Source organism: Lactuca serriola, chromosome 7 (assembly GCF_051521515.1).
Source record: "Lactuca serriola cultivar US96UC23 chromosome 7, Lser_US96UC23_V15, whole genome shotgun sequence".
NCBI classification, from domain to species: Eukaryota; Viridiplantae; Streptophyta; class Magnoliopsida; order Asterales; family Asteraceae; genus Lactuca; species Lactuca serriola.
In genome coordinates this window covers 3,577,363-3,602,406 of record NC_136414.1, presented here as the reverse complement: position 1 = coordinate 3,602,406, position 25,044 = coordinate 3,577,363, and the positions used below count along the sequence as shown (strand labels likewise).

The 25,044-nt window shown below is 36.9% G+C and overlaps 1 protein-coding gene across 2 annotated transcripts; it reads right to left on the bottom strand.

Moving 5' to 3' along the window:
* Window positions 1-21,028: 21,028 nt before the first annotated feature.
* On the bottom strand, window positions 21,029-24,822 carry LOC145063208 (uncharacterized). 2 transcript variants are annotated; one of them, XM_079010797.1, is made up of 5 exons: window positions 24,530-24,822; window positions 22,873-24,115; window positions 22,735-22,795; window positions 21,784-22,007; window positions 21,029-21,244 (listed from the first exon to the last, which is right to left on the bottom strand). In XM_079010797.1, the coding sequence occupies exons 1-5, from the start codon at window positions 24,645-24,647 to the stop codon at window positions 21,190-21,192; spliced, it is 1,701 nt and encodes a 566-aa protein (XP_078866923.1). In that variant the 5' UTR covers window positions 24,648-24,822; the 3' UTR covers window positions 21,029-21,189. The 2 variants fall into 2 exon arrangements, with proteins under 2 accessions (XP_078866923.1, XP_078866924.1); XM_079010798.1 differs by lacking the exon at window positions 21,029-21,244 and having other exon boundaries at window positions 21,792-21,949.
* Between the last annotated feature and the right edge of the window lie 222 nt (window positions 24,823-25,044).

Sequence of the window (25,044 nt, the reverse complement as noted above, 5' to 3'; positions counted from 1 at the left end):
AATCTCATAACGCTCTTGTCTCGCGTTTTGGTGGTATCTCTCCAATAAGTCTTGATGCATCTCGTACGGGTACATGTCCTCATAGGACTTTTGGAATTCGGAGTTCATGGTGGCTATCATGATGCAATGTACCTTCGTTGCATCGCGCTCATGAGTTTCAAAAGCGGTCATTTCAGCCGGAGTAGCGATTTCAGGGTTAATTTTCTCGAGCTTCTCATCGAGGACATACTCCTTATCCTCATAGCGAGCAATGGTGTGAATGTATCTTATCCATTCGCTAAAGTTCGTCCCATCGAAAGTGACCTTTTGACAAAGGCTCATCAATGTGAAAGAACTAGCAGCAACGTTGTTTGCGTTCGACGTTTACAATTAGAAAGGACAAAGATAGATTAGATTATGAATCCCTAATTATCACCCAATAAGAAAATTAGGGCTAGGATCCAACAACAATATTTACATATTAGAAAAGGGATGCCGTAATCCAACATGCAAATAATATGAAGGTAAGTGAATGACGGTTCACTAATTCTCCACCATAAAAACCTAACTATAAGTCCTACATGTATTGAGAATTCTTAGGTTCGGATGAGATTCATTGAAACTATTCAATGGCATGTTTAAATCTCGATATGCCCCTCTTGTTTATGATTGGGATACCGAGGATCACAAAGCGGGTGTGAATTACCATGCAAATTCACATGGTGCCTTCATTGTAACGATCACCTATTCGATGTGCCGGTAAACCACACACACTCCATCGAACTATGATAAACAATGAATCACCCTTTGCCACCTTTGCTTAGAACCAATTAGTGTGCCGGTAAACCACACACGCTCCACTAACTTCGTAGCAAGGTTGCAAAGTGTAATTTCATGGGATTGCATCAATTAACTTTTCCTAAAGTAACTAAGATTGGGAAATTTAAAAAATATGTGCAGTTACTTTGTATTTCATATTATACTTTTAATGAGAGGATGAGGTTGCCCTATCCTACCCGTTCGGCTAACGACCCTCCACCGATCAAGCAAGCGGTGGGTGTGAGTGTACACCCATTAAGCGCCATTTTATAGGCCGCAACCTTATACCCACCTTACAGATCGGCTTCGTGAATGAGGCCTACTAACGGTAAGACTAGCATTTTAGTTCTACATATATATATTAATCTTGTAATATTATATTAGTATAGGGTTGTATTTTAAACTTTTAAAAACTTAGGGTTTGAAATTTAAATTGTCTAAATTAAAACTTTTAACCATAAAACATAAATTTCAAAACTTGAGGACAAGTTTTAAACATTTAAAAGCATGGAGGATCAAATAACAAATAATTCTAATTAACAATTAATTTCCTAATTATCTATATTTGATTTATTCAAGATTTCTTGCAAGATAATTACCAATTTAATCAAAATAATTAATTAATTATCATATAAGGAAATTAAATATTTATTAGTTGATAAATATCTTTAATTAGATCAAGATTATAGTCATATATATCAAAAAATCGGATTAGGGTTGATCTAATATGATTAAGTTAAGTTTCCATAAGATAATCATGAAGAAATCCCGAATCTGGCCTTTCCTGACGCTTGGACTCACCGAGTGCACCAAGGGACTCGCCGAGTCTGGCCAACTCGCCGAGTCCACTATGGAACTCGCCGAGTCCATGACTCAGAAACACAAAAAAAACGAATTTTGCAGTTAAGTTTCAAACAAACAAGCAACAATTTAATAGAAACCAAGCTAGGCTCTGATACCACTGATGGGTTTTAGCCATAAGAACTTTCCTATGTGCGCATGCAAAACCCTAATGCTTGGATCTAGGCTTTCTAATTAAACATGCTTTGAATCCAAGACTTCTAATGACTAATTAGGTATAAAACAATACAAAATCAGATCTAGAAGCATACCTTTGAATCTCTTGTTTGATCTTGTTGTCTTGGAGCACTAGAGTCACAATTGTCACTCCTCTAATGGCTTACAAACACCAAATAACAAGGAGGATGATTTGAGAGAGAGGAGAGGGGAGGAAATTCGGCCAGGGATTCTCTACTTGAGATGAGATGCCGATTTCCCTTTGCCATAGGGTCTATTTATACTGGTAGACTCCTTAAGGGTTACAACTTAAACCCTAGTTGGATAATCTTTCCTTAAAGCAATCCAAATCCATTCCTTAGATAACCTTGGACGATTTTAAGCTATCCCTAGCTTCTAGAATTCGTCCATCCTCTATCCAATAAGGATTTACAGTCTAAAGTTTAACTATCAAACAATTGACAGTTTATACCCTCTTATTTAATTAATCTCTTTAAGTCACCAAATTAATACCAATTAATTTATGACTTATATTAATCAAATAACAATATTATTATTCTTTATATTATTCTCATAATATATTAATAATATTTATTCTCTCTTAATAAATCATCCTATCAAGTTGCTATGGTGAAGGCAACCCAAAAGGACCATGCACAATCGGGTCAAATACTTGCCTAATATAGTTGCAGCCTTAGACACTATTCCAACAGAATCTCCTCCAATAATACCACTACAGAATCATCCACTAAACACTTCCGCAACTGAGAAACGTGGAACGTGCTATGGATCTGGTTGAGCTCCTCGGGAAGATCCAAGAGATAAGCAACCCAGCCCACCCAAGCCAAAACCCTTAAATGACCGATATATTTAGGGCCTAATTTGCCCTTCTTCCTAAATCGGATAACACCTTCCCAAGGTGACACCTTCAGGAGAACCATATTCCTAACCTGGAACTCTATATCTGATCGGCGTCTGTCGGCATAACTCTTCTGCCGACTCCGAGTTATCTGGAGTCTACTCTGAATTTGTTGTATCAACTCAGTGGTCTTAAGTACCACCTCGGTACTCCCTATCACCCACTGACCGACCTCACCCCAACAAATTGGGGTCCTGCATTTCTTCCCATAAAGCATCTTAAAAGGAGGTCGATCAGTGTTGGCATGATAGTTGCTGTTATACGAAAATTTCACTAATGGAAGATACATATCCAACTCCCACTAAAATCCAAGACACGCGCCCGCAACATATCCTCCAAGGTCTAGATAGTCCGCTCACTCCACCCGTTAGTCTGTGGATGGAATGTAGTGCTTAAATGGAGACGAGTACCCAACTCGTTGTGGAACCACTTCCATAATCTAGAAGTAAACTAGACGTCCCTATCTGAAACCACCGAAACCGGCACCTGATGTCATGCTACAACCTCCCTGATGTATACCTCAATCAACTTCTCCATAGAGATACTCTCCTGAATCGGGATAAAATAAGTGCTCTTGGTCAATCGATCCACGATGAACCAAATTGAATCCACTCCATGCGTTGTTCGAGGCAACTTCGTAATAAAATCCATGGTAATCTCCTCACATTTTCAAACAGGAATATCGAACGGCTTCATCTTTCCATGACGTCATTGATGTTCAGCATTCACTTTCCTGCAAGTCAAGCACCTCCCCACATACCAAGCTACATCCCGCTTCATGCAGAGACGGCAGTAATCTGGACGAAGATCTCTATACATCTTTGTTGCCCTGGGATGAATAGAGAATCTCGATTTGTGCGCCTCCTCAATCAGAACCTGATGCACACCGCCCTAATACAGAACTCATACCCTCCAATGAAGAGTCAACAACCCATAGCTATCATAATCAAAGGAAGCCATCTGACCCGTAATGCGCTCACTCTTCTGGTGCTCTTCCTTCATAGCCTCGATCTGATCCTTACGAGTCCGCTCCAATATTAGAGTAATCACGGTCATCCTCAAACAAATATCCCTAATCGGAGCCATGACTGCCTTGCGGCTGAGAGCATCGAGCACCACATTGGCCTTCCTCGGTTGGCAAAGGATCTCACAATCATAATCCTTCAACACATCCAACCATCGGTGCTACCTCATATTCAGATTCGGCTGATCCATCAGATACCTCAGGCTCTTGTGATCCATGTAAATAGTACAATCGACCCCATAGAGGTAATGTCGCCAAATCTTGAGGGAAAAAAACCACAGCCCCCAGCTCCAAATCATGTTTTTGATAGTTTGCCTCATGAGGCTTCAGCTGCCTCAGTAAGCAATAACGTGATCCCTCTGCATCAGAACTGTACCCAGACCTGTGATTGATGCATCACAATAAACCACAAAATCCTTGACACCCTCTGGCGGGGTTAAAATCGGAGCCCAGCACAATCTCTGTCTCAGTGTCTGAAAACTTGCCTGTTGCTCAGGGCCCCACTAGAAAGTGACAGTCTTCTTCGTCAATCGAGTCAGAGGAACCGCTATCTTGGAGAAATTCTGAATGAATCTCCGATAGTAACCTGCTAAACCAAGCAAACTCTGAATCTCATACGGAGACCTCAGAACCTCCCTTCTCATCACGGCCTTGACCTTTGCCGGATCGACTATAATACCGTTCTGGTTAACAAGGTGCCCCAAAATTGTACCTCGCGCAACCAGAACTCACACTTGGAGAACTTCGCAAAAAGTCTCTTCCTCCTCAAAGTCTCCAAAACATCTCTCAAGTGCTCCTCATGCAGCTCCTGGGTCTTGGAATAGACCACGATATCATCAATGAATACAATCACAGACCGATCCAACATCAGCCTACACGCATGGTTCATGAGATCCATGAATGCAGCTGGAGCATTGGTGAGCCCGGAGGGCATCACCATGAACTCGTAATGACTATAATGAGTCTGGAAGGCCTCTTCTGCACATACTCCTCTTTGACCCTCATATTATGCTAACCTGATCGTAGATCAATCTTGGACAACCAAAATGCACCCTGAAGTTGTTTAAACAAATCATCAATCCTCGGGAGTAGATAACGGGCTTCACCCTTAGCTTATTCAGCGCTCGATAATCAATAAACACCCGATGAGACCCATCCTTCTTTTTCACAAATATGATCGGTGCTCCCCATGTAGAACTGCTCGGTCGAATAAACCCCTTGTTAAAAAACTCCTACAGCTGTGTAGACAACTCGTGCATCTCTGGAAGAGCTTACCGATATGGTGTCTTGGCTATCAGAGCCGCACTAGGAACCAGGTCAATCCTAAACTCCACCTGCCTCTTTGGATACACCCCAGACAAATCCTCCGGAAACACATATGTGTACTCCCACATAATCGGCACATCATTCACGGTCTCCTTACTCTTACCCTGGGTAATCACAACATAGGCGACGAATTTGGAACAACCCTGATGAAGATAGCGTCTGACCCTCACTATTGAACACAAAATTGGCCCATGTTGAGCTCTCTCTCTCTCTCTCTCTCTCTCTCTCTCTCTCTCTTTCTCCGGACCACTAACTCTCACCCACTTAGGGTTCGAATCTAAACTAACTGGTGCTCACAAATGATCATTGTTCCATTGGGGCTTAGCCAATCCATACCCATGATAACCTTGTTCTCGTGCAAAGGAATGGGAACCAAATCAATTGGATACTACTCACTGAACATCAAAATAATGCAACCCCGATGAACCCACGTTACCTGGACAGATAGATCATCAGCAATCTCAACGTCTAAAGGACAATCCAGCTCCCTCGGAGCTCCGACAAACCTCTTGCTAAGCGCAAGGGATACAAAGGATCGGGTAGCCCCTGAATCAAACAATACTAATGAATAAATATCTTTCACAAGGAACGATCCTAAAAGAAAACAAATAAATATAAGCATGCGATTCAATATAAATAAAGAGATAAGGAGAAGATACATACCCATCACCACATCAGGTGCCATGCAATCCTCCTCGGCCGTCAACTGAAAAGCCCTGCTCTTCACCACAGGCGCATCCCCCTTGCCTTGGCAGCCATTGGTGATCCTCAACATCGCTGGAGCGGGTGCTACCACTGGTCCCGCTGTTTCCAAAATCGGACAATTTGCCTTCTTATGGCCCATCTAATTGTAATGGAAGCAAATCAGATCAGATACTGAGGAGGTGGTGGTAGTATAAGTACAATCCCTGCTAATATGACCCGTTCGGCCGCACTTGAAGCAGCCAGAACCACCCACCTTGCACACCCTATCATGTGTCTTGCCACATTTGCCACAGCGGCTCCAGCCCTGCTGCACTCTCAATCTAGAATCAAATATGTTGGGCCTTTTTCCCAAACTCCCCAAAAACTGAGCCTGATTTGGCTTCTTCTTCCTCTCCATCTCAAGATCAAACTCCCTCTCCCTAGCCCTCACTATCATATCCTCCAGTTTCCTGAAAATGGATCGGCTCACAAACTGGCGAATGTCACTCATTAGCAACTCATGGTACCTCGCCTTCTTCATCTCCTCATCTGCCACATACTGTAGAACCAATAACTCCGCGTCACAGAACATCGCGGTGATCTCCACCCGTCTCAGTAGTCTGGTGAAGGTCCTGAAACTCCCTCGCCAGTTGTTGCACCTCAATCATTGGTGCAAACTCAACTTGTAATTTGGTCGTAAAATCATCCCATGTCATCGAATCAAAAACCTCATCACCAACGGAGCACCCAACCTCCTCCCACAAGTCTCGACCTTTGTCTTTCAAAAGACAGGAAGCAAGTCTAGCCTTTCCCCATCGGGACAACTACTGGTGTGGAAGGCATTAGGGACATCCACTAACCAATGTCTGCTCGCAATCGGGTCCTTCTCCCCGTAGTAATCCAAAGCCCTACATGCGCAAAAATCCTAGAAGGTCAATGAACGTGTCGTAACCAAAGCCACCATCTCAGAACGGAAAGAGCCCGAACGCTCCTCCAACACCTCCATGATACCCTCCTTGATCATATACCAAAGATCACAGGAGTTTGCTCCAGTATGTTGCAGGTAATCTCAGACGAAATGAGCTACCGCATCTGATCATCCAACTGCCTGGCTCCAGAACCTGAGCCCGATCCCTCACTAGCACCAGAACAACCAACCGGTACGCCTCGAAGAGTCACCATACTGAAAATAGACCATATAAACCAAGGAGTCTCATACTCTACAAGCTCCATGGTTTCATCGCAGTTCTCATTGACTCGAGTATAGATCCTGTGCTTCCAATAGTACAGGCACATACTACCTTCCACATATATCCGTACTTTACTCAATGATCACTTTGAATCCTCCAAGTTGCTCCTTATCCACATAAATAATCCTTCACAAGACAAGGCTCCCATCACAAAATCTCTTCCTAGGTTTTCCTAGGGCAACCACAACACCACTCTTCACCATCAACTGCAGAAGGAACTCCTACCAGAACCCTCTAACTAGCTCACAAATACAATTACGTATCACTGACACCAGATAATTCTTCGAATGAAAGGTCTCATGCTACAACGGTTGGACTCAAACAATAGTCATGCAATAGAGTTAAAACCTAACCTTCTAAAATTATTTAGTTTATGTATTATGTAACTTAACATTTTTGCTTACTAGTTATCTAAATTTAGTGAGAAGTCCTAAAAATCACAAAGCAAGCAGCATTCGAGCATCGAGTAATCAGAATCAATCATAACCTAATCAAGACATCATATCACGGAGTCATCAGTACTAGCATGCAACTCTATATTCTCATACAACAAGCATATAAAGGCATATCTCCTAGCATTCTATCATGAAAATCCTGAGTAGATCCTTAGCCCTAACCAGCATGCGGTTCACAGATTCATAAATCAAAGCATATCATAAATCATGTATTGGTATTTTGGGAAAACTTACTTGAGCTCGGTTGATTGCATGCACCACACCTTTTTCTTTTATTAGAAACTCTTTTTTATAAAACATTTCTTTTTGAAAAATTCTACCAAACCTCATTTGAGTTCAAACATACCTGAGAGTACATCTGATTCCCTCAAATTAAGGCTCTCATACCAACTTGTAACGTCCCAAAAATAAGACCAAAAATTTTTGTTTAAAAATTAATAAAACTGTAATCCAAACATCATCATAAAATCAAAGTAGAACAAAGTGTGACAAATACATCATGAAACATCAGAGTAATCATGAAACATCAGAGGTGGTGTGTGCACTACAATCATCATGGGCTCTTCCCTTTTGAACATGAAGTACCTGAAACATAAACTAAAAACCATAAGCACAAAGCTTAGTGAGTTCCCCAAAATACCACATACCATACATAATAATCACATAATGGTCCCCGCCCGGCATCGAGCCCCACTCGGTATACAGATCTGTCAGTCATCGGGCCCCACACAGAATACATAAAAACATGTAAACTCATAAACACATCACACATGCAATAATCACAAATATACATAGCATACAGAATGGTCATCAGGCCTTTCCTAATAAGCATATAAGCACATAACACATGCAAGAGTCACACAAACATCTAGCATCCTAACATAACAACCATCAGCCATCATTGGTGCCTTCGAACCGCTAAACCAAAGTGATAAAACTCACCTCTAGCTGCTGAAACACTCAAACGAATCTTCGTCTATAGGTCTAGAAAAATCCCCGTGCTATCATCACAAAACAATATCCAATCAATAATTGGATCTCGACCTGAAATCAAGAGTCTAAGTTGCTTAGCCTATAACAAGGTAAAAGATCATTTTAACACTTCTCTAACTTGGCCCAAAGCCAAGGTCCAACCCATCTACTCAAAAGGCCCAAATCCTAAATGGCAACCCAAAGTCCAATCATGGCCCAATCTTCCAAATTGAGCCCAAAACCCATCATGGGCCTAAATCCAAGGAAGCTTAACACATAGACAAAAATCCCAAACCAAAAATCTTATGGCCCAACATGGCCCAAAGTCAATGGTCCAAACTCCAACAACTGGTCCTTACATCGTGACTATCCTATGGTCACATCGTGAGCACCAACTCGACCAAGTCCTAACTCAGTTAGTCAACTCATCCCATCAAGAAGGTTCTAGTCCCTGTCATGTTGCGACGTTACCCTGTGTCACATCATGATCAAATCCGGACAAAATAGTCGGGATGGACAGCATCCTCACAACGCGACGGTCTTAATCCTCATGTCGTGATATCTGCACTGACCAACTTAAAGCATTAAGCTCTTATTCCTTATAGCCATGACTAGGGACTTTCTAGATGGTCTTCCTATACCTAAAGGATGATAAAAATCATAGCTTTTCATTCATGCATGTCCAATGCATGACTCAAACTCCTACTAGGACAAGAGTGGGGAAAATGAGATATAGACTCAAACTTGGAGTCTCAAACTACATCAAAACTTAGATCCAATGACTATATTATAGAGAATGACTCAATGATCCATAAAGTTGCCAACTTTATGTATCCCATGCAAGCAATCCCACCCAATCATGCAAAAAGGATCTTATAACTTAGATCTAGAATGAAAAAGGTAGAAAGGTCCAAGATTTAAGACTTACAAGGGTCCAAAAGCTCCAAGAGATTGCAAGGTAGGAGCCAAAATGCCAAGAGGTTGCTCAACCAAGGTCTCCTTCCACTTCAAAGAGCCAAAAACCACTAAATAATTCTTCAAAGATCTCAAAAATGCCTAAGGGCTTCAAGAGGGTAGAGATTAGGGTTTTCTAGAAGCTTAGAGGGTGAGAGAGGCTGAGGATGAGTAACTCTAGCCTCTCATTCTCTTAAATACCCAAAAATTAGGGTTTAGGGTCATTAATGTTTGATTAGGTGCTAAGCCCATAACTATAATTGGTATGTAGTTGACCCGAGAGTAGCATGGTCCATTTGGGTTGCATATCACCAAGACATGTTGATAGGATGGATTTGAGAAAAGGTTATTTATGATTTGTTAATATATTATAAGTTCTAATATATTAATATGAAATCATATTATTTAATTAGTATTGATAAAGAATTAATTTGGAATTAATTTTGTGATCAAAAGAGACTAATTAAATATATGGGGGTTGATTTGGTAAATCATTCATTCTTATGGTGTGGGCCAATGATCCATGATTCTTTAGGTTGGGCTAAACCAATGTTACAACCCATGGATGATCCATGGGGGTTTAAACCCATGGATCCTAAGGAATATGGAAGGTCATGCACATTAGGGTTTACATGGTGTAACCCTAATCATGCCACACTATATAAGAAGCCCCTTAGCATCGAAAATTGGTGACTAGATACACTAGTGAGCCTTGGAGTTCCATGAGACGATTTTGGTGCAAGAAATACTACTCTCTCAAAAGTCTCCTTTGTTCTAGGTGTGTTGTGATTCCATTTGAGGTGCGACACTTGGAGCACTAAGTTCTTAAAGGCCAAACTCAAGAAGTTCTACAAGCTATAACAAATAGGTAATTCTATAACTCCCTTTTATGTTGATTATGTCATTTCCATGCTAGTTGTAGGCTTAATGCTTTGGAAACAATATTGCATGTATAATTAGAGAAAACATAGATCCAAAGCAATTAGGGTTGTATGTGCACCATAGGATGTTGTAGTATACTAAAACTCTTCAGTTATATCAGAGCCTAGGATTGTTTTCCACTGTACTTGATGTTTTATTTGTTTTTAAAGCAAAAAAAAATCGAATTTTCTGCATTCTAGACAGTGAAATCGCCGAGTCCACTGGGGGACTCGCCGATTCCACTCCGAAAAAGTCCAACTCGACAAGTCCAGTTCATGTACTCGCCGAGTTGGTGCTCCAGTGGGCAGATTTTTGACTTTTTTTTGGCCTGTTTTGGATTAGAATCATTACCACAAAATGTTTTAGTTCATAAAATATAATTTTGTTGATATGGTAATGATTATTCTCATCCAAAAAAAGATAATTGTCAAAGTTTCATGATTTGTAATAGTTTATATGATTAGGCTAATCTCTTGAAACTTGTTTGATATGAATTATTTTAACTTATGAGTTTAATTATATTATAGACAATTTTTTGATTTTGTTAGTTACAATTTTTGATCTAAATGTTTTTGATGAAATCCATAACTTGTCCTCAATTTATAGAAAGTGGAAAGTCTCATTTTTAAATGTCATCATAAAATGGTTTTAAGTCTTCCATAACTTGTACTCAAGTTATGGAACTTGAAGAGTCTTTTACATAAATGTTTTTATGAACTCCATAACTTGTCCTCAAGTTATGGAATGTCAACAGTCTTTTCATAAAACCTATATTAAACTCATAAGTTATGGATACCAAAAGTTTTTGAATAGTTTAAAACTTGCCCTCAAGTTTTGGAATTTGTAAATGCAAAGTCTCACTTTGAAAAATTTAGTTCCAAACTCTAGAATTTTAAAACTTTAAAATTCAATCCTTATACTATTATAATATTATAGGTTTAATATTTATATATAAAAGAGTAAAGTCAGTCTTACTGTTAGTAGGCCTCATTCACGAAGCCGGTCTATAAGGGGGTATAAGGTTACTGCCTATAAAATGGCAGTTTAATGGGTGTCCACTCTCACCCACCGCTTCCTTGACTGGTGGAGGGTCGTTAGCCGAATGAGTTTAACAGGACATTTAAATTCTCATTAAAAGTGCAATGAAATACTAAGTAACTAAACACTTATAAATTCCCAAGATTAGTTACTTAGAAAAAATGTGAATTTGGTGCTGACCCATGAAATTGCACTTTGCACCTTGTTAAGTCGTTAGTGGAGCGTGTGTTGTTAACCGGCACACTAACCTGGGACTGACAGTGCATGGAAAAGGGTAGCTTGATGTTAATCATAAATCAATGTGGTTAACCGACACATTGATTAGGTGGTTGTAACATTGGGTGTACCAAGCTAATTTGCATGGTTATTCACACCTTGTTTGTGATCCTCAACATCCCAGTCACAAACTTGAAGGGCACAATCGAGATTTAAACATGCCATTGAAAAGTTCAATGAATATCAAAGAATCTAGGAATTTCAGACCAATTAAAACTTAATAATTAATTTTGTTTTTCATGGTGGAAATTGGTAAATCGTCATTTACCTACCTTCAAATATTTTGCAATTAGATTACAGCATCCTTCTTCCGAATTGTAAAATATTGTGTCGGGTCCTAGCCTTAATATTTCATTTGGGTGTTATATTAAGGACTTAAATCAACTAATTTTAATTTCTCTCATTGTAGATGTCTAGTTCAGACAACTACGGTCTTCCCAAATCTCTTGGAACAACATTTCCGCTTGAAGATGATGTTCCACGATTGGATCGTGGAAGTGGAAATCATACTTCACTTCCTCCACCTCTTCCAATTATTCTCCTTAACCCACAAGTTTGAAGACTTGAAAAGCTCAAGGTCACTCAAAGCCTTATTGGCAGGAAGGAAAGTCTGTATGTGCTCACGTCTTGGAGATGAAGTTACATATTGACAAGCTGGGAGAGTTGGTTCTCGAAGTCTCAAGGAAGTTGGCTGTTGACTAGGTTCTTCAATCACTTCCTAAGTCATATAGCAGGTTCTTTAAGGACTACTATATGGGAGATCATGACTTGACTCTAATTGATCTAACATATTTGCTTGTTGTTGCTGAATCAGCAATGATTTAGTGCAATGGTAAAGCAAATTTGATTGGAAGATCTACTCCCCAAACTCCCATGTACATTGACAATGGTAACATTGGAAGTCCATAAAAGTTTTCTCTTCCCAATGGAAAGGGATCGGTCATGGTCAAGTCATTTGACCATATGGTAAAAAGAAAGGCTAAGTCTGAGATAGTCCTGTGTACCATTCCCAAAGAGCCCGTATGTTTCTATTGCCAAGGAAAGGGACATTAGAATCGAAGCTGCCCTAACTACCTGAGAACTTTAGTTAGATTGTATGGTTCTGCTCAGGTAAGGGCACTATCTAACTCTATTAAGTCCTAATTGTTGATTCTTAATACATGATATGACAGGGTTGCATTTTGATTTTTTGTAAGATCAGGCAAAAGGAAGGAAGCTTAAAGGAAGAGTATGTTGAATATGGTCGCGAAGATGGATTACGATCACATGGTTCGATGATCAGATTTGTGAGTTGTTGCTTAAGAGTCATGATAGATTTCTTAGGAATAGATAACAACATATTTTCACTTGTATTTGCATTGTAAGGATAAATTTTCCGCATTCTTTTTAAATATATTTTTTTTAAATTTATCTTATTTTTAAAATTTCCTTACAATGACATTTGTGAAAAATTGTTGCTTATATGTTTCCATTAATAGCAATATTGGAAAATGGATTTGATTCTTTCGTTTGTGCCTGTGTCATAATTTACCAAATAAGGAAAGATTCTCATCACCCAAGTTTCACTTGAATAGAAACTTGGAATGATGCAACTTGTATTGTGTGATGAATGAGAACTTTCATCTTTGGGAAATTAAGACTAATTCTTTGTTCACATGTATATGTGAGTCAAGTGAAAGACTAGGGGATTGGGTACACTGGGTGTGCACTGGTCAGGTCCACCACAAAGAACAATAAGACTATTCGTCATGATTTAATAAAGTTTATATGGTTATGCTTACAAGTTTAAGTATAATTCTGAACATTGGAAAAGTTTCAATGTATGGCAGAACGAATGAGAAGAATCAAATTAGGTAGAAAGATAAAAGTTTCTCCAATCTGAAAAGATGGGAGAGTACTTTAGTATCGTGTTTTATGATCATCTTAATGATTATGGAAAACCATATCACAATTGATCCTCTAAGGACACCTTAGTGCACTTGTATGGCTAAGAAGAGGAACCGTGAATTGTTGAAATGGTTAAATCAAAAGGTGAATCATACTTCGTTCCAAAATCGAGTCTTAGAGTCATACTCCAAGATTGTAACTTGAGTGACATAATCTTAAGGAAGGTTTATAACACTCATCAAATGCAGAGTAACATGTTTCTTACTCTTGTACATTTGAAATTGGTAAGTTGTGATGTTTTGGATAAAACAAAGATCAACTAAGGCCAATTGTGTGAAGTGTCTGTCTTGATAAGAAACCCAACTAAATCTTGAATATTTGTTTGTCAAGAATGTTTCTTGACAAAGTGAATCTTATATGTCAAGAGGTCAGTGGGAGTCTTAAAGATATTGAAAGTTTCAAGAACTAATCAAGAGTAAACCTATTGTTAAACACTAGCACATGACTTGAGGTTTGTAACCTATCATGTTGACATATTCTTGTTTCTGTGCCCATTTCGGTTAAGTTGACTATGCATGTGAGTCCTATGAGTTCTCAGTTGTTTTCATAACAACCTAGGAAGCAATGGTAGGCCCTTGTGTTGCCAGGTGGCAAGAAATTAAGATTGAACAAGTTTAGTCCATATGAGTTTGGATTTGTCACTAACATTGTCTTGTGATTATGGTTATGACAAATTCACCTGGATAGGAACACATACACCATAAAATCTAAGTGCCATAAGGTTTCTCTCCAATTCATGAAAATGATTGTGAGGAAACGCTTTCACTAAGTAGATTTTAAAGAGATAGCAATTGTGATATTTGCATTCTCAAATTTGATTATGATTACAGCATCCCTCTTCGTAGTTCGAATTGTGAGAAATGGAAAAGGTCTAAACATTTGGGACTTATTGTTGTAAGTTCTAAAATTGTTTAGACACACATGTGAGCTATCTAAGGAAAGGTGTAGGGTTTTGAGAAGCCTAGATAAAGTCTTATCGAAGCATCTCGTATCATAAATTTGAACTTTGGTAAGAAAGTCAATAAGTATTTATTTCTAGAAGCCCAGCTGATTTCTGGGTACATGTCAAAGCTAGTGGGAGCATAAGTATTATGTTAATAAGAATGTAATTATTATGCTGGTGGGAGCATAATTATTATAAGTGTTGCAAGTTAACAATGTTAATTATAGAAAAACAAAGGGTTTCAAATTGCAAAATTACAGGGTTTAGAAAGTTGTTTTGCTATAATTAAGGGAGAGGAAATTATACTTCATATCAAAATCTAAAAGCTTAGATTGAGTTTTAATCAAATTTAGTCATATATATATATATATATATATATATATATATATATATATATATATATATATATATATATGAATGTTATGTTAGAATGGAACATAAAGAAATTCTATATATGGAAATGTTAATTGCGTTCTCAAAATTTGAATATGATTACAACATCCCTCTTCATAATTCGAATTGTGAGAACATGGCAAATAGAAATATTATAGCAAAAGACTGATCAAGTATCGTGTCTTTATGTTAGAGATTATGAATCACATCCCATGTGCTTCGAGTACAGGATCGATTGCATATGCTATAATATTCTCATGTTCTAAATTTTCCAAATGCCTAGGGCATTAAGAGGGAAAAGGGACTAGAACCGGATATGACTAAAGTGGTTAACAAATGTTAAGGACAATCTTAGGTTCGCTAAGGATTGGTCGCTTAAGGACAGTTGGAAGTATAGTAATAGATAGACCATATTGACATTATTATGAACAGACATGATTTTATTAATAATGAGTTGTCGTATGGCAAGATATGGAATGTTTCCATATTGGGAGTTGGAGATTAAGAATACATGAGAAAGTTAGAAACTTTTATGCAAGAAGGATGTTCAAAGGAATGTACTTTGAATTTAAGACTTCGCTTCCTTGGAATTGTTTTGTTATCAATATCCAGTGGAAAGTTTTGTAATATCGTTGGTCAAGTCTCTGTGACTTTTGGTACCATGACAATACAAAGGCTGCATTACATGATAGTTTAGCAGTGACAAGAATTTGGAATTCTTACACTTGCAATAACGATTTGGAATTGTGAAATGAGCATCATTGAAATGTTTTCAATTGATCTATTTCACAAAGTCAGGACCATAGACAAACATAGTGTGCATGCTTGGAGCATGACATAGCTATTGTTTTTATTCAAGTATTAAGTTGATAAATCGAAACATTATATAATGAATAATGAGTAATCAATATGGCACTCAAAAGTTTTAGGGCCATATAGGATTAGTATTATTCTTGTGCATCACTTTGCATGTTTTGACTTCCCGAATAACTAGGTTATTCAAACCATCCACGGTCGATCATACTTTGGAAGTAGGTGTTGAGGCAAGACTGTCATGAATGGGTATGTAGTTTGTCAAGATATTTTAGGCATAGCACAAGTTAGCTGCAATGTTCATGAGTACTCCTGGAATAAGATTCGCGTATTGGATTCAACCCACGCTCATCTGAATCACTTCATGGATTTTATCATGAGTGATTGTGAGACGATAATATCTTATATTCTTGAAACGGAGACATGTGAGTTGTAGTTGCGAGTCGGTTGCACATTGACATATGTAAACGCACCAGTAACTTGGTGTTATAAAACATATTGTTGTGTGTAATTTTATGAGTAAGTACAAGCAAGAATTTGGGTCGAAGTTTATCCGTTCCTTTTACCCCATGTGGATAAAAACGGTATATGTGGGGCCCTCGATGATTTGGTGATGACAAACCTAAGTGCTTGGCCAAGCCTGGACTGATTTGATTTGTTCAATTAGTCGGTCGTCATAAATTAGAAATTGGGAAACAACAGATGGACAAAGAAAATGATTATAATCCATGTCTCAGTCCATATGATATCTAGAATGGAGGAATATATGATCCCTTGTCTAATGGACACGTCATTGACTAGGTCAGAATTCGACAGCGGCTTTTAAGAGCTACGCTTGCTAGTCGGGTTGTGGAGTCATACTTGAAATAATAGTTATTAGACTTATCGAAGTGGGAGATTATTGGATTAGGTGTCTAAGCCCATACCTATAATTGGTATGTACTTGACCCAAGAGTAGCATAGTCCATTTGGGTTACATATCACTAGGACAATTTGATATGATGGATTTTTGAGAAAAGGTTATTTATGATTTGTTAATATATTATAAGTTCTAAAATATTAATATGAAATCATATTATTTAATTAGTATTGATCAAGAATTAATTTGGAATTAATTTTATGATCAAAAGAGACTAATTAAATATATGGGGATTGATTTGGTAAATCATTCATTCTTATGGTGTGGGCCAATGATCCATGATTCTTTAGGTTGGGCTAAACCAATGTTACAACCCATGGATGATCCATGGGGGTTTAAACCCATGGAGCCTAAGGAATATGGAAGGTCATGCACATTAGGGTTTACATGGTGTAACCCTAATCTTGCCACACTATATAAGAAGCCCCTTAGCATCCAAAATTGGTGACTAGATACACTAGTGAGTCTTGGAGTTCCATGAGACGATTTTGGTGCAAGAAATACTACTCTCTCAAAAGTCTCCTTTGTTCTAGGTGTGTTGTGATTCCATTTGAGGTGCGACACTTGGAGCACTAAGTTCTTAAAGGCCAAACTCAAGAAGTTCTACAAGCTATAACAAAGAGGTAATTCTATAATTCCTTTTTATGTTGATTATGTCATTTCCATGCTAGTTGTAGGCTTAATGCTTTGGAAGCAATATTGCATGTATAATTAGAGAAAACATAGATCCAAAGCATTTAGGGTTGTATATGCATCGTAGGATGTTGTAGTATACTAAAACCCTACAATTAATCCACTCTTAAGTTGTGAGACCTTGTGCCTCACATTGTGAGTCTCCAAAATGCGGGACAACAGGTCAATGGTCCCTCACATCGTGATCCCCAATATATCACGTCGTAAGGACCCTCATAATGCAAAATAAATGAATGAATGAATTTTAGTACCTTAGGGTTCCAGATGTTACAAGTAAAATGAATTTGAATCCCTACATCAAAGGTTTTCGGATAAATGCCGACTTTCCCATGTGGAGGGGACACAATCATCTAATTAGAAGCTGGAAACTCCACTCCGTCAATCGGAGAGAAACCATAAGCCTCTTGGAGAGTTTCAAACTCGGTAGTAGAAGGAGCGATACCGGGACGGCTGGCCATGAGAGTGGAAGAAGTTTTTAGAGAAGAGGATGGAAGGGCTAAAAAACGCGTTAAAAGATAACAGGAAATGGAGGATCGTTTATAATGAGGAAAAAGGGAGGGATATTCAAAATCCCTGACGTAGTCGATGTAACTAACAAGCAAGGCAGGCGGTCACGTCGTCGAAAAAACGGAAGTGTCTAGCATACCCCAAGGTGACACGTGTAGAGCCAAGCCCCTGCAACAGACACTCTCTGCTCCACGACAAATCTAACAGCTCCAGACGACAAGGAGTAAGCTCAGAGATTTACCACTTGAGTCAATCGCTAGCTCCGACATAACGAGGAGCACGATTGGCCAATCAGAGCGCCAGATCATGTCAGGTCTGATGCCCTTGTCCCATGTACGGACTAACAAGAGACCTCAGTATAAAATGTCTCCTACACCACCCCGGGAAAATAAGTTATCTCTATTAGATTCTACCACTCTCTTAGATAAAACATTGACTTGACAGTCGGAGCGTTTTTCCAGGACCTCTTCTCGGAGAACGGTTGACGGCCTTCTTTCCTGTTGTGATCTCGCAGATCATACCGAAACAGAGGATACCTTCAACCACTATTGCCAGAGGACGAGATCGCATATATATATATATATATATATATATATATATATATATATATATATATATATATATATATATATATATATATATATATATATATATATATATATACACTAATCCTTTTATTTGTTTTGGTGGATCGTCCTATTATTAGCTTCTCATAAAGAGGTACTCAGCCACATATGAATATCCATTAGTTCAAAGACAGAGTATATCTCTTATGAACAGTAACAATCATCTCAAGAAAGATGCATGGTTCCAACTTATTACATCTTAAAGGATATATCGTGGCTACTTAGTGCCCTGGCCCAGAACTCCAGTTATTTGAAAAGCCTCCAAATAAAATAGAACAACATTCTTGATTCTTCTATAAACCCACTAGCACTAGTATACAACCCAACAATAACTCCCCATAATCAAATTAATAAATAATTACCTCACAGTATATGCTAGAAACTACTCCTCAAACATTATGAATAATGAAATACTATAATTAAGAAACGCTCAGAATAGGTAAACACACACATAAATTGAAATTTAAGTTTTTCCATCGTCAAAACGTAAATCATCTTCACAAAAGTTATTATTCTCGACGAGACACAATTGGAATTACTCGCTATATATACCCATCTCCCCCCTTCTTTATAATGCATTTTATTCAACCTAAAACCAAAAAACTTGCAAAAAAAAATCATTAAATATCATTTTATTTTTACATAACCGCATCGATGGTTGTGGTGTTGATGGACGAGCCAAACTGCAACAAAAAATCAATACATGCAATTTTAGTTTTTAGTTTTTTATATGATGAAACCAAACGGAATAAAAGTCATTATATTTTGTATAATTATCATAAAATTCACTATATTTTAGTTTTTCGTTTTCTAATGTTTTCTAGGAAATCAGTTGCACCTTTATGCCAATTTAAATTTTTTGGTTTTATGTTCAATAAGATTGGTTTTTCTTTTTTTTTTTATGTTTTTTGGTTTTTCATTTTTTTATCTGTTTATTTATATTTGTATTTATATTTTAACTATGTCTGGTTTGCATTCAATAGTTAAATTCAATCATAGTAGATAACACCTTGGAGTTCGATGGTCATAAATTGAACTTTTCAATGGGCAAAATAAAATTTTTTAATCCTTAAATAAATGTCAAAATAAAATTATATTTTTCTTTGAACTCTATATAATTAAATACATTACGAGAAAAATGATAGAATTATATGAAAAATATAATGATGATTTGATATTCCATTAAATTGTATAGTAATCAATCTTCCATAATGCCCTAAAAAGTATGCAAATTTAGTACATAACTATTATAATTATTCAAAAAAAAAGCATAAGCAACATTCTTCAATTAACGAGCTGAAGGTTTTCCCTATTAGAATCGGGCTTCATTAGGAATTGTTACATCTTCACCTTGATTATAAACAAAATTTATAGACCCATATAATGTTTGTTTTTTGTTGACGACATAATTTAGACTAGCTCAATGTTAGGATATCCTTAGAGTATCTCCAACTCACTTTTATTTTTCATTATTTCTTTCATTTCTTCCTCCATTCCTCTCCAATCTTATCTCATTTATTCCTTCATCTTAAGAGTAATGAATAGTATAGCATCATATTTGGTGTTATACTATTCATTTTCCCACGATGAGGATGAACATTGAATTGTCGATTTTAGTCCCTCTTTTTATATATTTATATATTTCTGGTTTTTTTATCTACTAATTATAATTTAAATGTAATATTTAATATTGATAACACAGTGTTATATATTAAATTATATTAATTAATATAACTTAGAATTGGTGTGTTTGGCAATTGATATAACTTAGAAGAATAGAATATATTTTTTGGAGGTAAAAATGAAATAAAAAATGAAATAGAGTTGGAGATTAAAACACTATTTACCTTATTTTTTACTTCATGTTTGAGGGGAAAATAGAAATGGGTTGAAGATGATATTAAAAAAAAAAAAAAAAAAAAAAAAAAAAAAAAAAAAAAAAAAAACCTACTACATATCAGCACTGCTAAGACGGAATTTCTATGTTGCAATTTTAGTGGGAATCAAACATGTGAAAGAATAGAAGTATGCATCAATGACCATAGAATTACGACGACAATAGTGATGGTGTGGATCCAATAGTTTCTAACAACAATAAAATGGACACGTTATACAAAAATTAATTAAATAATATAAATAAAATTGGTTGATCACAAAAACAAATTGATAAAAAAGAAATATTTTACCGTCAAAATTGTATTTAAATTGTCAAATTGATGAGTTGAAGTTTATTCGTCATAAAAATGGCCAACAAATATGTTTACTATTGCCATGCTGATGATCAAGCTTGAGATTTGGAACTCAAAGTGTGAAACAAAGTTGTGAGTTGTGACTGAAGATCTTTTCCAATCATTTAAGCCATTTTAACTCATTTGGTGATTTTGTTTCGAGTGTTTCTATAGATAGAGAAAAGTCAGAAAACCAGAGTTTCAGTGCATGGCATTAATACTTGGAGGTAATATTTTAATAAAAAAAAATTAATTGATTAATGCATAGATGGGTAGTTAACTAGTTATGAGTTACATTTGTTACTAAGGTCATTAATGATGGAAATGTTTTGAAAATAAATCACCTATTTATCCGACAAAATTGGCACATGCTAGCTAACAGGATTAATTTAATTAACAATATATGAACAATTAGTAAATTTGAAACGATAACACGAATTCAAGATTTTCTTGGAGTGCAACAATTGAACTTCCATAAATCCGTCATTAATCCATCATTTTCGGGGGTTTCATCCCAAATCCATGCTTTTTGTTCTCAACCCTGTCAACACAAAGATAATTTTGACTTTTGACATAGGGGTGTTTGGATAAATAGTTTTTAGCTTATTAACTTATTGTTTATTTTGTTTATTTGCTTATTGCGGTGGGAATAAACATTTTTTTAAAATGTGTTTGGATTAGCATATTACGGTGAGAATAAGCAATAAACAATCAACAATAAGCATTTTAAGTGTTTGGCAAACAAAACAGCTTATATGAGTAAAATGACCAATAAGCAATAAACAATAAGCATTCCCCCCTTGCTTATTAAAATCAGCTTATTTAGCTTATTCCTACCGCAATAAGCTGGTTTTTAAAGACTCCTATCAAAACACTTAAATTTGCTTATTACGGTGGGATTAAGCAATAAGCAATAAACAACCTATTTTTTCCCAATCCAAACACCCCCTTATTTTATGCCAAGGGTAAAATGGGAATATATATATATATATATATATATATATATATATATATATATATATATATATATATATATATATATATATATATATATATATATATATATAAACAAAAACTTACGTAGGGGCAAGTTTTCCGAGACATTGAAGCTCGCTACCGGATCCTTCCTGAAGCACTCTCCCAGATATCTCAATTATGTAGGATCGATCTGTATCGGTTGGCAGCCCTCTGCTTGCAAGCAAATCCAAGTCCCTTTCATGCAACTCCCGCCCATTCACAAAAACACCTGTATGCCCATCAGCACACTTTTCAGGCATCATGTAATTGAATTCTTCGATAAATGGCTGCCAAAACAAAATGAACAACTAAGTTGCAATTTTGGTCCTTCTTTATCTTCTTTTTAATGTTTTTGGACTTTGGTCCCTGTTCCAAAAAATGACTATATTTTTACAAAAATTGCAAAAATCAGCTATACTCAGGACCAAAAATAGTCATTTTAATTGAAACCGGAACCAAAAGCATTACAAGAATCTCAAATGTAGACCAAAACTGCAAGAGAAGTTTTTGGAACCTAAGCAAAAGTCCGCTGCACTCATGGACCAAAAATGTAATTTACTTAAAAAACAAAATTCTCAGTATTTATAAATTTTAACGTGTGAGGAGTTGGGATGGAAAAAAGAGAAAATGGATAAAGGGTTAGTGTCTTAAAACAATAAGCCGTTATTTTTTTGGGGGGTTTAACCCATTAAGTCAATATGTACGGGTCAAGTCAAAAAGACTCGGCCAATGTATAGCTATCAAGATTATTTTTTTTTTTTAAACGACAAATCTAAACTACTCCTTAAATCTAACTATGTCCACGACGGGAGTTGAACCCTCAACCTGAAGGAGGGAGGGAACACCGGATTAATTGATTATTAACCCTTAAGCTAATATTTAAGTTTCTTTTTGACTTAATGAAAGAACGTTTTAATAAATAAAGTCAGATAAATAACACTTTAAATTTTTACCCATGCATTAAGTCCTAACTCCTCTAACAAATTTGCAAAAATGACTCACAGAAGAAATTACCGGAATTATGCCACGACATGGGCCACCCATCATGCCCCAGAATCCAGCTCTGGAATCATACCTGGTGCAACAAAACAAACAACAACTCCATCAAAACATGTTGAACATTTGTGTGTTTTAATTTCATGCAGGACTTACCAGTAATCCCCTGGTTGTATCGGTCCAGAAATCTTTTCAGCTTTCTTGACCACCCGATCAGGCAACGGTTGCCCGTTGACCGTAACGTTGACTTTTCCAGGGTCAACATGATCATTAGATCTTGAAAGCTTGAAGCTTTTCTTGATCATACCCAACAAGAAAGATTCATGTCCTCCTGTATCATCTTGTTGATCCAAAGATTCTTGAGATGTACCATTGTTAACACTACCCTCGTTTGACAAAATTCTGATCTCAGTGGCAACATCTTTCATGGAGCTTTGGCGGGAAACCGATGTTGAATAATCAAAATGATCTTGAAGTGAAGATTCGGAAGGTGGTGAAGATAAACTTCTATCTAACCATTTGAAATCAAAATCACCCGAAACATCAAAATCATTGGATGAAAACTCCATGGTATTGACACGCCATTTATGCATATTTTCTTTGTTAATTTTACCACCGATCTTCTCAGGGTTGCTAACGAGCTTCTTGTCGACAACAGAAATCAAGATCACTTGAGAGCACGTTGCACATCTCAATTTCTTTAGAGTTTTTCCATAGCTTTTCGTGGGTATTTGAAGCAATTCAAAACAATTGCAACAAGCTATAAACGGAGAGCCGCCAGCTACCAGGCGGCACCGCCTCCCTCCGGCAGCTAAAATCCATCTCCGGGGACGATGAAGGTTGCCTGACCACTGTGTGTAGGGTTTTCGATAGTCATGGCGGTAGTGAAGTGGTGGTGGAGGGCGGGGACGGTGGTGATTGGTGTAGCAAATCAGACAAGAACATAAAAGATGGTGAAATTGCATACGAGCATCCGAATCTTTACTAACATATTGACTGGAAAAGTAAGGATGTTGATATGGGGATGGAATTGGAGGTCGTGATCTAATAAGATTGTTAGAAAATGAAGTTTTTTCTTTAGCCTGAACAATTTGATCCTTAAGTTCGTCTAATTTCCGTAAGATTTCATCTTGGTTAATCGAGGACTGAAAAGGTCTTCGTGAAGTGTTTATTTGGGGTTCCAAGTTTCCCGATTCACCATTTATGTTCAAATTCTCCATCTTTTGATCAATCTGCATGCTCTCGTTACATCTAAGATCATCTTGATTGAAGTCTAAACTTAAATTCTTTGTTTTCTGACTCGAGAAGTTGACATTTTGTAATTCTTTAGACTTATTGTTTGAAACCTCATCGTTTTCTTCATTAGAAACTTTTGCTGAGTGGATGGGTTTACGGCTTGCTGTTAATAATAAAAACAATATAACCCAATACGATTAGTTTGCTGGGAAACTAAAAAAACTCAGATCATGCTAAATTCCATATACAATATGAAAACGCAACTGAAAAAAAAAAAAAAAAAAGATCAAAATTTTCACAGAAACGTACAATTTTCGCCCAAAATCACCTATGCATTAAGCAATCATGAAGAACACATAGTGTAAATCAAAGTTCGTATATTATGAAACCCTATCTGTAAAAAAACGTAATATACTTTCCACAAAAAACATGTACGTTACATCCTAATCACATCTATGAACGAAAAATAACATGTCATTAAACGCCATTCCAGTTTCTTTATTTATTTAAGAGAGAGAGAGAGAGAGAGAGAGAGAGAGAGAGAGAGAGAGATGGGGAGGGGGTGAAGAAATTATACCACGAAGAATAGCGCCACAACCACCACACTGATAAACAGAGTAATCAGTAACTTCAGGCAGCAGACTTTCACATTTAGGGCAGCGAACCAAGCAAACCTCCGCTGGGGTTTCAGACATTTTCTTGCTCAAAGATCAAATATTTCTGTAGAAAGATTGCGATACACACATTTGCGTGTGCTTAATGTTTGAACAAAGAGTGAATAAAGATTCTTTTCTGAGAGTGAATAAAGATTCTGTTCTGAGAATTTGCAGATGAAAAGAAAAGAAGCCCACGAAAGACACAAAATTATATTTCCAAGGCAGGGAGAAAAAGTAAAAACGATAAAAATAAAATAAAAAATAGAGCTAAAATGTTATGCTTTTCAGCTGGAAGTGGGGGAGTGTGGTACACAATTATTAAAAATGATCCTCAACTTTGAAAAGATTACAAAATCTGGGTATTTGAAGTAAAAGTTTTCCAAACAAATTTAGAAAAAGTTATCTACATAAATTGTCCTCTGCTTGTATGATTGTT

Coding starts and splice junctions, on each gene's coding strand:
- LOC145063208 (XM_079010797.1), bottom strand. CDS start 24,647: ATGTCTGAAACCCCAGCGGAGGTTTGCTTGGTTCGCTGCCCTAAATGT. Junction 22,796..22,872: donor ATACAACCAGGGGATTACTG/GTAAGTCCTGCA, acceptor TTGTTGCACCAG/GTATGATTCCAGAGCTGGAT. Junction 21,245..21,783: donor CTCGGAAAACTTGCCCCTAC/GTAAGTTTTTGT, acceptor TTGTGTTGACAG/GGTTGAGAACAAAAAGCATG.